This window comes from Octopus bimaculoides, chromosome 3, assembly GCF_046866305.1.
Source record: "Octopus bimaculoides isolate indiv1 chromosome 3, ASM4686630v1, whole genome shotgun sequence".
NCBI classification, from domain to species: Eukaryota; Metazoa; Mollusca; class Cephalopoda; order Octopoda; family Octopodidae; genus Octopus; species Octopus bimaculoides.
Genome location: NC_142930.1, coordinates 33,417,171 through 33,432,589, shown reverse-complemented (window position 1 = coordinate 33,432,589; position 15,419 = coordinate 33,417,171). Strand labels below are relative to the sequence as shown.

Here is a 15,419-nt window from a genome sequence, read left to right as displayed (position 1 = left end):
CAAACTCCCTAAATATAAAAATGACATGCATCATGAAGTGTCTGAGCTATAATAATCTTTTCCATTTTTTTTTTAACTTGTGTAACTAGTGTATCTCGGACAACGTTACCCAACAGATCCTTACTTTTTAAGATTGCAGGATTTGGTTTGAGGAAGATTTGGTTATTATTTAAAGCAAATGAATGGATGCTCAGAGAGTGTTACCACTAGAATAAGAATAGCCTGGGCAAAGTTCATAAAGCTTCTACCCCTACCGGTGACAAAGGGCCTCTCGCTCAGAGTGAAAGGTAGATTGTATGATGCATGTGTGCGAACTGCCATGTTTCACAGGTTTCATTGTCTGTTTTGGCGTGACTGGATGCCCCTCCTAGTACCAACCATTTTACAGAGTGCATTGGGTGCTTTTCATGTAGCACCAGCACATTTTACATGGCTCCAGCATTGGCGAGGTCACCAAGTTAATTACAAAACAAAGAGTCTTCAACTGGAAGGGGGAATAGTATTGAGGGAGGTAGCTTTGTACCAGTTGATGAGAGGATAAAATATAAAAGAGGGATAAAGATGGAGGTCTTACTGTAGAAGAAATACTTGGCTACCTCAGTTGAAGAAGTGAAAAAGAGAGAGAGCTGGTTGTGGTGATGTTGGGACATATTCACAAGGTACAGTAGAGGTGAATATAAGTGTAGTAGATTGGATAGAGTGGGAAGGGGATATAGAAGAGGGATGTTTTCATAAGAGTGTGAGGAGAGATGGCTGGAGATGAGGTAGAGGTTATTGTAACAAGTGATGTTGAGAAATATTGCAGTAGCTCAGTGGGATTACAGTAGATATGTGAGGGCATTGAGGGGTGATAGCAGGATAATAGATGTGTTAAGGATAGAGTATGGTAAGGAGAAGAGAGTTATGGCTGAAGGCACAGAAAGGTGATTGGTGGGAAAAGTGGGCAGGTTCTCATCCATACGCAATGAATGCAGGATGCCTTTAAGCTCTATGAGAATTGATTGCAGTGCACGCATTATACTGTATTATATGGAAGTGCAGCCCCCTGCTTACCAGTTTTCAGTCAAACCATCCAACCCATTCCAGCATGGAAAGCAGACATTGAACGATGATGATGATATGGAGCAGAGCTTCCAGAAGTCAATTTAGTCCCGGTGGGCAAGTTTTCATGAGAACTTTGTATCACCTGAGATCTTGTTCCCTGGTCATTTCCTCAGTGAGGCTCAGGGTCCTGAGAGCTACCTTTATCATTTCATGTCTTTCTGGAACTTCCTCATCCACAAGCTCCAGCCATGTTTAGTGATCGGCACTTTATACAGCTGTCATCATATACACCATACATCTGTATTGGCACAGTCTTCCCTCCTGAATACCACATCCAACTCCTCCTATGTCCAGTCCCTCTCTCAGCACATCTACGCTGTGACACTGAGGCACACCTGCACTGCTCATCCAATGGAGCATGCTCATAGTTGTTGACTCATAATGAGTAAAATTCCCTTTTACTCCAGTTTATTTGGTATCATTTCACTCATGTTACAAATGTCTTATAGTAAATGCATATATCACGTAACATCAGACTCTGCATATATATATATATGTATGTATAATGTACACACGCACACTCACAGAAGGAGAAAATTTATATTACATTTCTTATGTTGTTCTACAGGGAACACAATATCCAGTCTGTGGGTATTTGTCCAATCCACTCATCACAGCGAGGATATCCCCTTATAGATGGTGCACATTTAGCCATCAGTGAGTATTCTTGCATTTTCCTTTTACTTCTATTTTCTCATGCCATGACCAGATAACTGTTTTTAAATGTAATTTTTTAATATTGTATATAAGTGTAATAAGTTAATTTTTTTACAGCTGTTTCATACTGCAAACTTCCTAACTACAAATTAAAAAGGAGTATTTTGGTAACTGTACAGGCTGAAACGAGCTATGTTTTGTATCTTGTAATAGGTCACACACTACAGTAACATAGCTTGATATATAGTATAGTTTGATCTCATGAACCTATGATCAATAGTCAAGCACCTTAAGCCACTAAATTATGCTTTGTAATATCAATCTTTGTCCATCAATAAATAATCAGATTGCCCCTTTATTGACATCTGATAATCTCTTAACATGCCATCTCACTATTCATCATTCACTCTCTTTTACTCTCTCTTACCAACTAATATTACCCTAGTTTATAACTACTCATCCTTTGCTCCCTCTCTCTCTCTCTCCCCCCTCCACACTACTCTCTGCAATTATTCTCTCTCATTACATCATTGTTTACTATGTCCCTGCCTTCACTGTTTCTCTTTCATTACTGTCCTTCTTCATCAAATCTAGAACAGTCACTCCTATTCCTTCTTCCTTCCATACTGTCATCCCAATCACTCTGTCTTCTCACCATACTCTCACTTCTTTCTCCTTGCAATCATCCTCTGCTCTATTTACTTTATTGGTGGCTGCGATACCTCAAATGGAATCAACATACAGAGGCAATGTAGGGTCAAGCAGACCTTTTAATCTTGTCAAGAACGTAACAACTTTTTTTAATCTTGGTTCCATGGTAAAATACACCCAATACATTCTGTAAAATGATTGGTCTTAGGAAGGGCCTTTCTTGTCGTCATATATGTATGTTTTCAACCACATCTCTGTCAACTGCATTGTCTGATTTCTTTGTTCGGCTTACTTGATGTAGGTCATATCTCTTCTATACTTCCACCTCAAATCAAAGCATTTTCATGTCTGTTTCTTTTCAGTGACAATAAGGACAAATGTGCCATCTTCATTCTGTAGACACTTCTCCCCAATGTTTCAATTCTTTCTTGTACATTGTATTGCAATCCAGAACATCACACTCTCTGATCTTCTTATTTCTCCCTTTCCTTCTCACCTACTTATTTGATATTGTTTCTTACTGCTCTCTTTGTAACCTGCATCCTGCTTTTCCTGGTTCTTGCTTCACTACTACCCTGCTATCATGTCACTCTGGCTAGAACCTTGCATAAACCACGGAACTGGTCTGCAGCCCTCAGTAAGTTGCCTCATACATACATAGATGTGTGTTTGTATTATATACCAATACAATGGAATGTAACTTTCTATACTTATTTCCAACTCAACTGCTCACCTTCCTTCATTTCATTTTTCTTTATCTTTTATCTTTCTCCAGGAACAGTCCGTAGATTCTTAGAAAAATTCGGCAGTAACTTTGAAACAATTATATTTGTTTCAGCAGATGAGGAAGTGATGGTAAGGCCTTTATTGTTTTTATTTTTGTGTTATTATTGAGAGTGTAGTGTTTGGCCTGTCACAAGGGCAAAAATGGTAAAATTAAATGTATTCTGACAGTAAACATTCAGCTAAGCTATTAATTGCTCATTGTTTTATCCACTAAAGTGTCAATCTATTGACAGTGTGTAATAAATAGATCTACATAAGTAAAGGAAGCTTCTGTGTAGTTTGAACCTGCTAGAAATAGCTACCAAGTCTCTCTTAGGTTACCCTCTACTATCTTGCAAAGGAAAATACATTGAATAATATAGTCCTCTATTCATTACACCTCAAAACAAGACTGGAGAGGCACAGCTGGAGCACTTTTCACTATAAGTTTGCACCTCTAGAGCATCCATACTGAATAGTTATTCAAGAAGATCCACTGAAATGAAATCTTAAATCGAGGAATAAACAGGAGTAACAGGCAAGAAATGTGATTCTCAATTTAGCTCAAATTATTTGAACTCTTGAATTCTCTAAGACTTCCGTTTAAAATACTAAAAGCACATCTAGTCTTATCTTTAACATTAATACACCCCAAGTGAGAGACTGCTTGAGTCCCTTTTAGAGGGGGACCATACTAATAATGCTAAGAGCATGCATTATAGCTTCTACATCATCATCTTCATCATCATCGTTTAACGTCCACTTTCCATGCTGGCATGAGTTAGACGGTTTGACTGAGGACTGTAGGCAGCACCAGGCTCCAATCTGATCCAATACATTTATGGCAAACATTTTCTTTTGATCTTACTTGGGCTCAGCTTCTCTATTCATCAGGATTAATGAAACAAATATCAATCTTAGTCAATCCAATTGATTGTAAGCAATTTTTACCTTCACACCACACTACATTCAGTGGCTTTCATTCAGTGTAAGAACTTTGACTATTGTTACTTCATATTTTATTTATAAGACTGAAAATGTTATAGTTTACAATCTCATCTATGCATATTTCAATAAGCTATAGATGCTTATCAATTTTAAGTTTTTTATAGCCCACATAGATATAGCAATATTTCCTATTTTGACAATCTTGGCATCAGATTCAGTATATTTAGTCATTTGCCATTGTTGCAAAATTGTTTTTGTTTTTTTTTAACGTACTCATCAGAAATTTCTTTAATTGTAAATAGGATTTTACAATTAACTATTTGCGATTAAATATATTCACAGCTGTGCTTCTGTTGTAATGTAGTCCTTCATTATAAACCATAACTTTGGTGATGAGATGCCTCTCTATTTAAAAATACCTTAGAAATATAACTTTTGGTTCACTCTGACGCATTCCAGTAATTATTATTATTATTATTATTATTATTATTATTATTATTATTATTATTATTATTATTAAGGTGGTCAGCTGGCAGGTTCATTACCATGCCAGACAAAATGCTTGGCAACATTTCTTCCAGTTTTAAGTTTTCAGTTCAAATTCTGCTATGGTCAATTTTGCCTTTTATCCCTTCAGGGTGAATGAAATAAGTACCAGTTGAGCATTGGTTTTAATGTAATTGACTACCATTTCCCCACAAATTTCAGGTTTTGTGTTTATAGTGAAAAGAATTATAATTTTCTTTTGTTATTGTTGATTTCTACCATTTTGTATCATTAAGTGTTGTACAAAGAATCTGTACAATACATGGGTGGTTTCTTATTGCCTGCTCAAAGAAGGACTTGAACTCAGCATATCAAGTTAATTACAGGATCATTACTCATACAATTGATCTCCCTGTTTGCAGCAGGAAGCTGTACCAATTCATGGTAGCCATTGAAGTGAACTGGGTCATAGAATCTGAATTATTCATTGCTTAGAGGTGAAGAGATATAAATATATCAACTTACTCTCAACTCAACCAACAGTTTGACCTGCTTGAGATTACAGCCAAATCTCACTCAAATCACACCTTGCTGCTTTAAATAGGGAAATAACACATTGAATAATGTAGACCTTAAAAAGATGAGATGGCTATGGCTGGAATACTTGTGATTATTACTCTGCTTGATCAGGGTTGATCTGGAGCTAGCCACTACCAGTAACAGCAACAACAGCAAAAGTAATCTTTTCCCAGAATCTAAATGGATAAAAATTAAGATATTAATTGTATTTTAGAGCAATTAATTATTATTATCCATATTCATCTGGATTAACTGAAGTTAGTAGAGTTATATTTGTCTTTCTTAGAAACATAATGCCTGTAATAAGGTTTGAAATTGTAACCTTTTTGTTTTCTTTTATTTCTCTAGGAAGTTTACCAGCAACTCATGCCATTGTATTTCCCACGAAACTGGAAAGAAGAAATGGAAGCCAAGAATTATTTACCTGAAAATATTGGAAATGAGGAAGGAGAACCTGTAATACCTGAGCGGAAAATTCGAATTATAGACAAGCCAGCATTTGCTGCTTTAAGTAAGTACTTTCTTTGTCTATGTTGCTTCTCTCATTGAGCTCTTGTGGAAATGTATCTAGTTGTCTAGTAAATAGAAGTGTAATCTCTTTTGTGGGTTTTTTTAATATATATTCCCAGTTTCAGTCATTGAACCATGCCCATGCTGGGGCATCACTTTCAAGGGTATTGATTTTATTGATTCTATACTTCATCAGTAATTATTTTATCGATTATAACAGGATGGAAGCTAAGTCAATCTGGGCAGGATTTGAATTCAGAATATAAAAGCACATTACCAACTCCCATGAGGTATCTCTGGATTCTGACATCTACCACACGTTTTTTTTTTTTTGTTTATTGTTGTTTTTTCCATGTTAGCATGGTTGGAATGGGTTTTACTATAGCAAACATTTGGCATGTGGATGCTTTTTTTCTAAACACACAATCATGAAGTAGGAACAGAATTATTAATACTGAAGTGTGACAAGCTGGCGAAATTGTTAAAACTTTGGAATAATATACCTTGTTATATTTACTCTAGCTCTTTGTGTTCTAAAATCAAATCCCACTATAGTCAACTTTGCTTTTCAATTTTTTGAAGTGAGTAAAATAAAGTACCAGTCAAGTACCGAGGTCAGTGTAATCGATTCGCCCCATCCGTTGTACCGAAATTAGAAATTATCAGTAAAGTCAGAGTTGTGTACCTTGCTTTAGAGTGCTAAACGATAAACGTAATAAGCCAAATGGCCTTATGTCTCTTTATGATTATGATTTCAGTTCAAATCCAGCTATGGCTAACTTTGTCTTTCATTTCTCTAGGACCAATAAAATAAGTATAGGTAACAGTAAGAGACAATTCAATTGACAATGCTTGCCCTTAGTTTATGGTCTTTGCTGATGTAAGAAATTAATTTAACAGGCCGTAGTAATGAGCTATTTGATTTAAAGATGGGGAACACTTTTGTCTAACAGTTTTCTCTTGAAATTTCTTTGTTTCCTAACTGGTCTGAGGTTCACCAGTTTTATAGTAAGAGCTCCATCAATGAAAGCTCATAACACCAAAGACCCCTGCACAAGCAAAGCATACTACCTTGGTCGATGTCTCTCTCACTGTAACTTTTGCAAGACACAGTCTAAAACATCTCCCACCTCTCAAATTGTATCAGTACAGTCTTATACCATACTTTCTTTACACATCAACAACCAATGAAAGCCTCCAGATGTTAGGTCTTGCAATATCTGACGATCTCTCATGGTAATTTACATTTATAATATTGCCAATCTACCTCCTAAAGGTTAGACTTCATTTTCAGGTAAAAAAAAAAAAAAGAAAAAGTTCTTCAATTCTGATCTTGTGGTGATCCTGCACAAAGCTAAAATAAAAACTGCATTGAAGTACTGCTCACATATATTGCTATACACTCAAACAGTGTAGATTGATAACTGAGTGACAGTTAGATGACTGACTGCAAAAAAAAAAAAAAAAAAAATATCAACCCCCAAAGGACTATTGCTACCAGCTTCTGCTGTGTCTCATTTCCAGATTGCATGCCAAACACCCAATTATTCCTTCATATAGTAGCAGCCTCTGGAATTACCTAACCAATCCTTATTTTATGTGCAAGCCATAGCCTACAGGTATTCAGACTAGACATCCTCAGCAGTCTTGCCAGTCTCAAGGGAGCCTACAAAAGTCATGGGTACTTAGGAAAAATAAGATGATGATGAAAGAAATTGTAATATTCAATCTTGGAAACCTTTAACTCGCAGAAGAAATGACAAAAGACTGAAATAGTGGGCAATATTATTTGGACCTATTTTATGTTTGCTAAAATGAAAGATGGGATGATGATGGTGATGACCATGTGGAGGGGAGGATAGTCCTCATTCTAAAATTGAATGTGTTACATTAGCATTTTCTAATAGCTGTAATCTCAGTTTTAAAACTACAATGAATCTGAGTGAAAACGAAAATATATTCTCAAAGAAATATTCTACTAATATCTTGATTAAAGTTTGATTTTGAGTTGTATGAATTTTTTCTGTATGGTTAATAATTTCAGTTTTGATGAACATAATCATCCTAAGTCAGTATTTTTCAATAGAGATAGTGTGTTATCCTGGACGACCAGAGACAGTGCCTAGCACTATCACAAGCTGGCCATGATCATGTGACTGTCTAGATTATTATACATCACTTTGCATCATTTTAGCCTTCAAATGATACCACCCCACTGGCTAGCTGAGCAACCCAACATTCTCTCTTGGTCAAAGTGGGGAGTGGAGCAACATGATATGAAGTGTTTTGCTCAAGAACACAATATGCTGCCCAGTCTCGGAATCGAACCCTTGATCAAGCAATTGTGAATGCAACATCCTAACCACTAGCCACATGCCTTCACATAATGTATAACACTGACTATTAATAGGTTTGTACAAACCTATTAATAATCATCTCTGATCAAGTCATCCCTGATCAAGCAAACCTATGATCAAAGGTATTCCAACCACGACCATTCCAACTTATTTTTAGAGACAGTTACTTGCTTTATTTAATGTTTCCTTTTTTTTTTTCTTGAAGATATAATTTTAGAAATACTTGGTTATTTTTTTTAGCAAGTCAAGCAACCACCTATTGGGTTCCATTTTTGGCTTGACTTCTACAGATTCTTTAAAGAAGTACCACAAATTGATAATATAAGTTGTTGCAGGTAACATTGTAAAACATCATCACTGTCTTTTCTAGTTGATTTAACTCCATAATGTGACTTTCCTTTCTATGATAAGAAAGTTAAGCAATGAAAATGAATTTCCAATTTTTTGATTTTTATTACTTTAACTACTTTGAGACTCAAAACCATTTCTCCATTTCCAGAAACACAAGGTAAAGAGTTTGATGAAACTATAGATCTTAATCAAGAATTTCGATCACCTGATGGCCCTGAAGTTGGACGACATCCTTTTGCACAAATGAAGGAGGATAAAGATAAAGAACGACTGACCTCACTGCAGTGCAAACCTTCTGTAGAACAAAGAGAAAAGGAGAAAGTCAGACAGTGCGTTTGAACTATTTTTTCTTTTGTCGTTTGCCTTTTGACATTTTGTTTTTCTTCTAGAAATTGTCTTTTTATCTTTTATTTGTTTCAATCATTGGACTGTGATCATGCTGGGACACTCCCTTGAAGGGTTTTAGTCAAACAAATCAACCCCAGCGCTTTCTTTCCACCCATGTTTACTCACTGCATTCCTCTCTCCTCCATCTCCCACTCTACCCTTGAGCACTCTTGCAAAGTTACCTGCCCACTAACTTTTAACACATCATCTGTACCATTTCACCTGTATACTGCCTCCTGTAACTTGAGGGTATGCTCTGACACATCTTCACCATCTCTCTCTCTCTCTCTCTCTCTCCCTTTTCTAACTGGAGTAGCCATACATCTCCTCTACTGCAAGGCATCAATTTCTATCTCTCTATCATACTCTAATCTCTCATCTGGCACAAAGCCACTTCACTCATTACTACTACTCTCTCCACTCAGTTGGGGAGGTCTTGTCTTGCAAGGGATCTGGTGACCTCAGTTGTGCTGGTACCACATAAAAAGCACCTAATACACTCTGTAAAGTGGTTGGCATTAGGAAGGGCATCCAGCTGTAGAAACTATGCCAAAGTAGACAGTAAAGCTTTGCACAGTCCTGTAGTTTGCCAGTTCCTGTCAAAGCGTTCAACCCATGTCAGCTTAGAAAGCAAGCAGTAAGCAATAATGATGATATATATGACAAGATTCCACACAGTTTCTGTTTACCAAATTCACTCACAGGGCCTGGAGCTTTAGTAGAAGACACTTGTTGAAGGTGCTGTGTATTACAACTGAACTTGCCAAGCAAGCTAAGTCCTCTCAGAAAGATAAAAATGGGTCCTGTTATGAACTTAAAAGAAAATTCATTTTGACTGTGCTCAAGCCAACACTAGTGGCGATGGGGGTGGAGAGAAAAATTTTCAGTAGTCAGTCTCACTGCTGACAAATTCTACATCTACATCATAGTTGAATAAGTGAGTGTAGAAAAAGTATTTCGCTGCAACAGTATGCAGTTATACGAATTTTCAGAAAGTTGATGCAGGCATGGCTGTATGGCTAAGAAATTTGCTTTTCAACATGGTTTCAGGTTTGGTCCCAGCATGTGGCACCTTGCACAAGTGTCTTCTACTATAGCCCCAGGCCAACTAGAGCATTGTTAGTGGATTTGGTTGACGAAAGCTGATAGAAGTCTGTTGTATGTATGTAGATATACACATTGCATGATAGTTGTAAATAAGTGTTACTGTCATACAAGCAGTAGCATTCATTTCCAATGTTCTGTGAAAACATGTCTGGTCATGTGGAAATATTACCTTGCATGCAAACAGATGAGGCTTGGTGACAGGACAGGCATCTGGTTATAGAAAAATCTGCATCAATAAACTCCATCTAACCCATACAAGTATGGAAAAGTGAATGATGATATCCAACTGATCAGTGTTACAGTAATTTTATCAGTCTCAGGAAGTTGAAAGACAAAAAACAACCTTTACATGTATATTTAGATGAAACTTTTCTTACAAGTTATAAAATTGTTTGCAAAACATTTAAAAGAAAATTTTAGGTTTGCACTGAATCTTAACTTTTTGTTTTGGAATTAGACTAAGATGACTAATTTTATCTATCAGATAAAATGTATTTTTTTACTAATTTCAGTTGAAATTTGATAGAATTACCTCCCTTGTTCTTGTTTAGTTTTCATATCAAAAGGATGGTAAGGTGTGTTTTAAGATGAAATTTAGCTGTTAGAAATAACAGCTCAAGCAACTCTACACAGGCTTTCTAAAACAAGTTGAGATGCTCATGCTTTATATTATTAGGAAATATAAAAGGGCAATATGTTGTGATTGTGAAAAAGAAATAGAAACTTCTAAGAAGGATTTTCCCCATCATCATCATCATCATCATCATCGTTTAACGTCCGCTTTCCATGCTAGCATGGGTTGGACGATTTGACTGAGGACTGGTGAAACCGGATGGCAACACCAGGCTCCAGTCTGATTTGGCAGAGTTTCTACAGCTGGATGCCCTTCCTAACGCCAACCACTCAGAGAGTGTAGTGGGTGCTTTTACGTGTCACCCGCACGAAAACGGCCACGCTCGAAATGGTGTCTTTTATGTGCCACCCGCACAAGCCAGTCCAGGGGCACTGGCAACGATCTCGCTCGAAAATCCTACAGGAGCCAGTCAGGCGGTACTGGCAACGGCCACGCTCAAAATGGTGCATCTCATGTGCCACCCGCACAAGAACCAGTCCAGGGGCACTGGCAACGATCTTACTTGGCTTGCCGGGTCTTCTCACGCACAGCCCATTTCCAAAGGTCTCGGTCCGTAGTCATCGCCTCGGTGAGGCCCAATGTACGAAGGTCTTGCCTCACCACCTCAGCCCAGGTCTTCCTGGGCCTACCTCTTCCACGGGTTCCCTCAACTGTTAGGGTGTGGCACTTTTTCACGCAATGGCTTTTTCTCCCAACACCCTATATTTTATAAGATATTGGTATTGGGACAGCGGTACTGTTAGACATGGTCTGGGACAATAATGGCCAAAACCTACCTAAGTTAATATAAATAAGTCAATCAACTCATTCTGTAAGCTTAATGATCCCGTTCATTGAATGGCACTTTACAAATGCTCCTTTTGCATGTTTGAAGGGAACAAAGACATTATTTCAATGAAACAGAAGCTAAATTTGCACAGTAATTCATTCTTGATATTTTCTTATATTATTCCATCCAGTATCTAGCTGACGTACTACGACGAAATACCCAAGATGCAGATAAGATAGAGATTTTTATTTATTTACGGCCTCAAACATCTCAATACCTTGCGCTTTCTTGTTTCTCTCCATGAAATTCAATTGAATTCAGTTGTTGTCTTAAATTCATGCTTATTCATTTTCTAAGCTTCCTAAATTCATGCTACGTTATATTCTAATCACCCAGAATTCATTGCTCTTTTAAAAAAATTACGATTTATGCATTGTTGTCTCTCAAATATTTAAAATCTACAATTAAGAGCCCTCTCTACTCGCTGGCGGTACCTACCCACCACCACTACCCATTTTCCGTTATTCAAAAATTCTTATCGCTCCTTAAAATTATGGCTTTTAAGTGTTGATTTCTCAGCCCAAGAATTACAGCGTGATGTGCTGCTTGACTGGTCCCCCCTCTCCCTCTCTCTCTCTCTCTCTCTTTATATATATATATGATGATGATGATGATGATCTTTTCTCCCGCCATGCCTCTGTCTACCCCTCCATCCTCTCTCTCCCCCTTCGTAGTTTTTCCTTTAAGGTCTTCAGGTTCTGGCTATATATAAATGAGAAACCCATTCTAAATTATCTAGCTGACGTACTACGACGAAATACCCAAGATGCAGATAAGATAGAGATTTTTATTTATTTACGGCCTCAAACATCTCAATACCTTGCGCTTTCTTGTTTCTCTCCATGAAATTCAATTGAATTCAGTTGTTGTCTTAAATTCATGCTTATTCATTTTCTAAGCTTCCTAAATTCATGCTACGTTATATTCTAATCACCCAGAATTCATTGCTCTTTTAAAAAAATTACGATTTATGCATTGTTGTCTCTCAAATATTTAAAATCTACAATTAAGAGCCCTCTCTACTCGCTGGCGGTACCTACCCACCACCACTACCCATTTTCCTTTATTCAAAAATTCTTATCGCTCCTTAAAATTATGGCTTTTAAGTGTTGATTTCTCAGCCCAAGAATTACAGCGTGATGTGCTGCTTGACTGGTCCCCCCTCTCCCTCTCTCTCTCTCTCTCTCTCTTTATATATATATATGATGATGATGATGATGATCTTTTCTCCCGCCATGCCTCTGTCTACCCCTCCATCCTCTCTCTCCCCCTTCGTAGTTTTTCCTTTAAGGTCTTCAGGTTCTGGCTATATATAAATGAGAAACCCATTCTAAATTATCTAGCTGACGTACTACGACGAAATACCCAAGATGCAGATAAGATAGAGATTTTTATTTATTTACGGCCTCAAACATCTCAATACCTTGCGCTTTCTTGTTTCTCTCCATGAAATTCAATTGAATTCAGTTGTTGTCTTAAATTCATGCTTATTCATTTTCTAAGCTTCCTAAATTCATGCTACGTTATATTCTAATCACCCAGAATTCATTGCTCTTTTAAAAAAATTACGATTTATGCATTGTTGTCTCTCAAATATTTAAAATCTACAATTAAGAGCCCTCTCTACTCGCTGGCGGTACCTACCCACCACCACTACCCATTTTCCTTTATTCAAAAATTCTTATCGCTCCTTAAAATTATGGCTTTTAAGTGTTGATTTCTCAGCCCAAGAATTACAGCGTGATGTGCTGCTTGACTGGTCCCCCCTCTCCCTCTCTCTCTCTCTCTCTCTTTATATATATATATGATGATGATGATGATGATCTTTTCTCCCGCCATGCCTCTGTCTACCCCTCCATCCTCTCTCTCCCCCTTCGTAGTTTTTCCTTTAAGGTCTTCAGGTTCTGGCTATATATAAATGAGAAACCCATTCTAAATTATCTAGCTGACGTACTACGACGAAATACCCAAGATGCAGATAAGATAGAGATTTTTATTTATTTACGGCCTCAAACATCTCAATACCTTGCGCTTTCTTGTTTCTCTCCATGAAATTCAATTGAATTCAGTTGTTGTCTTAAATTCATGCTTATTCATTTTCTAAGCTTCCTAAATTCATGCTACGTTATATTCTAATCACCCAGAATTCATTGCTCTTTTAAAAAAATTACGATTTATGCATTGTTGTCTCTCAAATATTTAAAATCTACAATTAAGAGCCCTCTCTACTCGCTGGCGGTACCTACCCACCACCACTACCCATTTTCCTTTATTCAAAAATTCTTATCGCTCCTTAAAATTATGGCTTTTAAGTGTTGATTTCTCAGCCCAAGAATTACAGCGTGATGTGCTGCTTGACTGGTCCCCCCTCTCCCTCTCTCTCTCTCTCTCTCTCTTTATATATATATATGATGATGATGATGATGATCTTTTCTCCCGCCATGCCTCTGTCTACCCCTCCATCCTCTCTCTCCCCCTTCGTAGTTTTTCCTTTAAGGTCTTCAGGTTCTGGCTATATATAAATGAGAAACCCATTCTAAATTATCTAGCTGACGTACTACGACGAAATACCCAAGATGCAGATAAGATAGAGATTTTTATTTATTTACGGCCTCAAACATCTCAATACCTTGCGCTTTCTTGTTTCTCTCCATGAAATTCAATTGAATTCAGTTGTTGTCTTAAATTCATGCTTATTCATTTTCTAAGCTTCCTAAATTCATGCTACGTTATATTCTAATCACCCAGAATTCATTGCTCTTTTAAAAAAATTACGATTTATGCATTGTTGTCTCTCAAATATTTAAAATCTACAATTAAGAGCCCTCTCTACTCGCTGGCGGTACCTACCCACCACCACTACCCATTTTCCTTTATTCAAAAATTCTTATCGCTCCTTAAAATTATGGCTTTTAAGTGTTGATTTCTCAGCCCAAGAATTACAGCGTGATGTGCTGCTTGACTGGTCCCCCCTCTCCCTCTCTCTCTCTCTCTCTCTCTTTATATATATATATGATGATGATGATGATGATCTTTTCTCCCGCCATGCCTCTGTCTACCCCTCCATCCTCTCTCTCCCCCTTCGTAGTTTTTCCTTTAAGGTCTTCAGGTTCTGGCTATATATAAATGAGAAACCCATTCTAAATTATCTAGCTGACGTACTACGACGAAATACCCAAGATGCAGATAAGATAGAGATTTTTATTTATTTACGGCCTCAAACATCTCAATACCTTGCGCTTTCTTGTTTCTCTCCATGAAATTCAATTGAATTCAGTTGTTGTCTTAAATTCATGCTTATTCATTTTCTAAGCTTCCTAAATTCATGCTACGTTATATTCTAATCACCCAGAATTCATTGCTCTTTTAAAAAAATTACGATTTATGCATTGTTGTCTCTCAAATATTTAAAATCTACAATTAAGAGCCCTCTCTACTCGCTGGCGGTACCTACCCACCACCACTACCCATTTTCCTTTATTCAAAAATTCTTATCGCTCCTTAAAATTATGGCTTTTAAGTGTTGATTTCTCAGCCCAAGAATTACAGCGTGATGTGCTGCTTGACTGGTCCCCCCTCTCCCTCTCTCTCTCTCTCTCTCTCTTTATATATATATATGATGATGATGATGATGATCTTTTCTCCCGCCATGCCTCTGTCTACCCCTCCATCCTCTCTCTCCCCCTTCGTAGTTTTTCCTTTAAGGTCTTCAGGTTCTGGCTATATATAAATGAGAAACCCATTCTAAATTATCTAGCTGACGTACTACGACGAAATACCCAAGATGCAGATAAGATAGAGATTTTTATTTATTTACGGCCTCAAACATCTCAATACCTTGCGCTTTCTTGTTTCTCTCCATGAAATTCAATTGAATTCAGTTGTTGTCTTAAATTCATGCTTATTCATTTTCTAAGCTTCCTAAATTCATGCTACGTTATATTCTAATCACCCAGAATTCATTGCTCTTTTAAAAAAATTACGATTTATGCATTGTTGTCTCTCAAATATTTAAAATCTACAATTAAGAGCCCTCTCTACTCGCTGGCGGTAC

General features: G+C 37.2%; 1 protein-coding gene across 1 annotated transcript in view; it reads left to right on the top strand.

The window, feature by feature from the left end:
- Window positions 1–15,419, top strand: part of LOC106871998 (ganglioside-induced differentiation-associated protein 2) — a 48,431-nt gene that overhangs the window by 15,466 nt on the left and 17,546 nt on the right. The window contains exons 4-7 of the mRNA XM_089348780.1: window positions 1,673–1,761; window positions 3,188–3,267; window positions 5,539–5,701; window positions 8,557–8,737. Of these exons, the coding sequence (XP_089204906.1) occupies window positions 1,673–1,761; window positions 3,188–3,267; window positions 5,539–5,701; window positions 8,557–8,737 (513 nt within the window). The remainder of the gene's footprint in view (window positions 1–1,672; window positions 1,762–3,187; window positions 3,268–5,538; window positions 5,702–8,556; window positions 8,738–15,419) is intronic.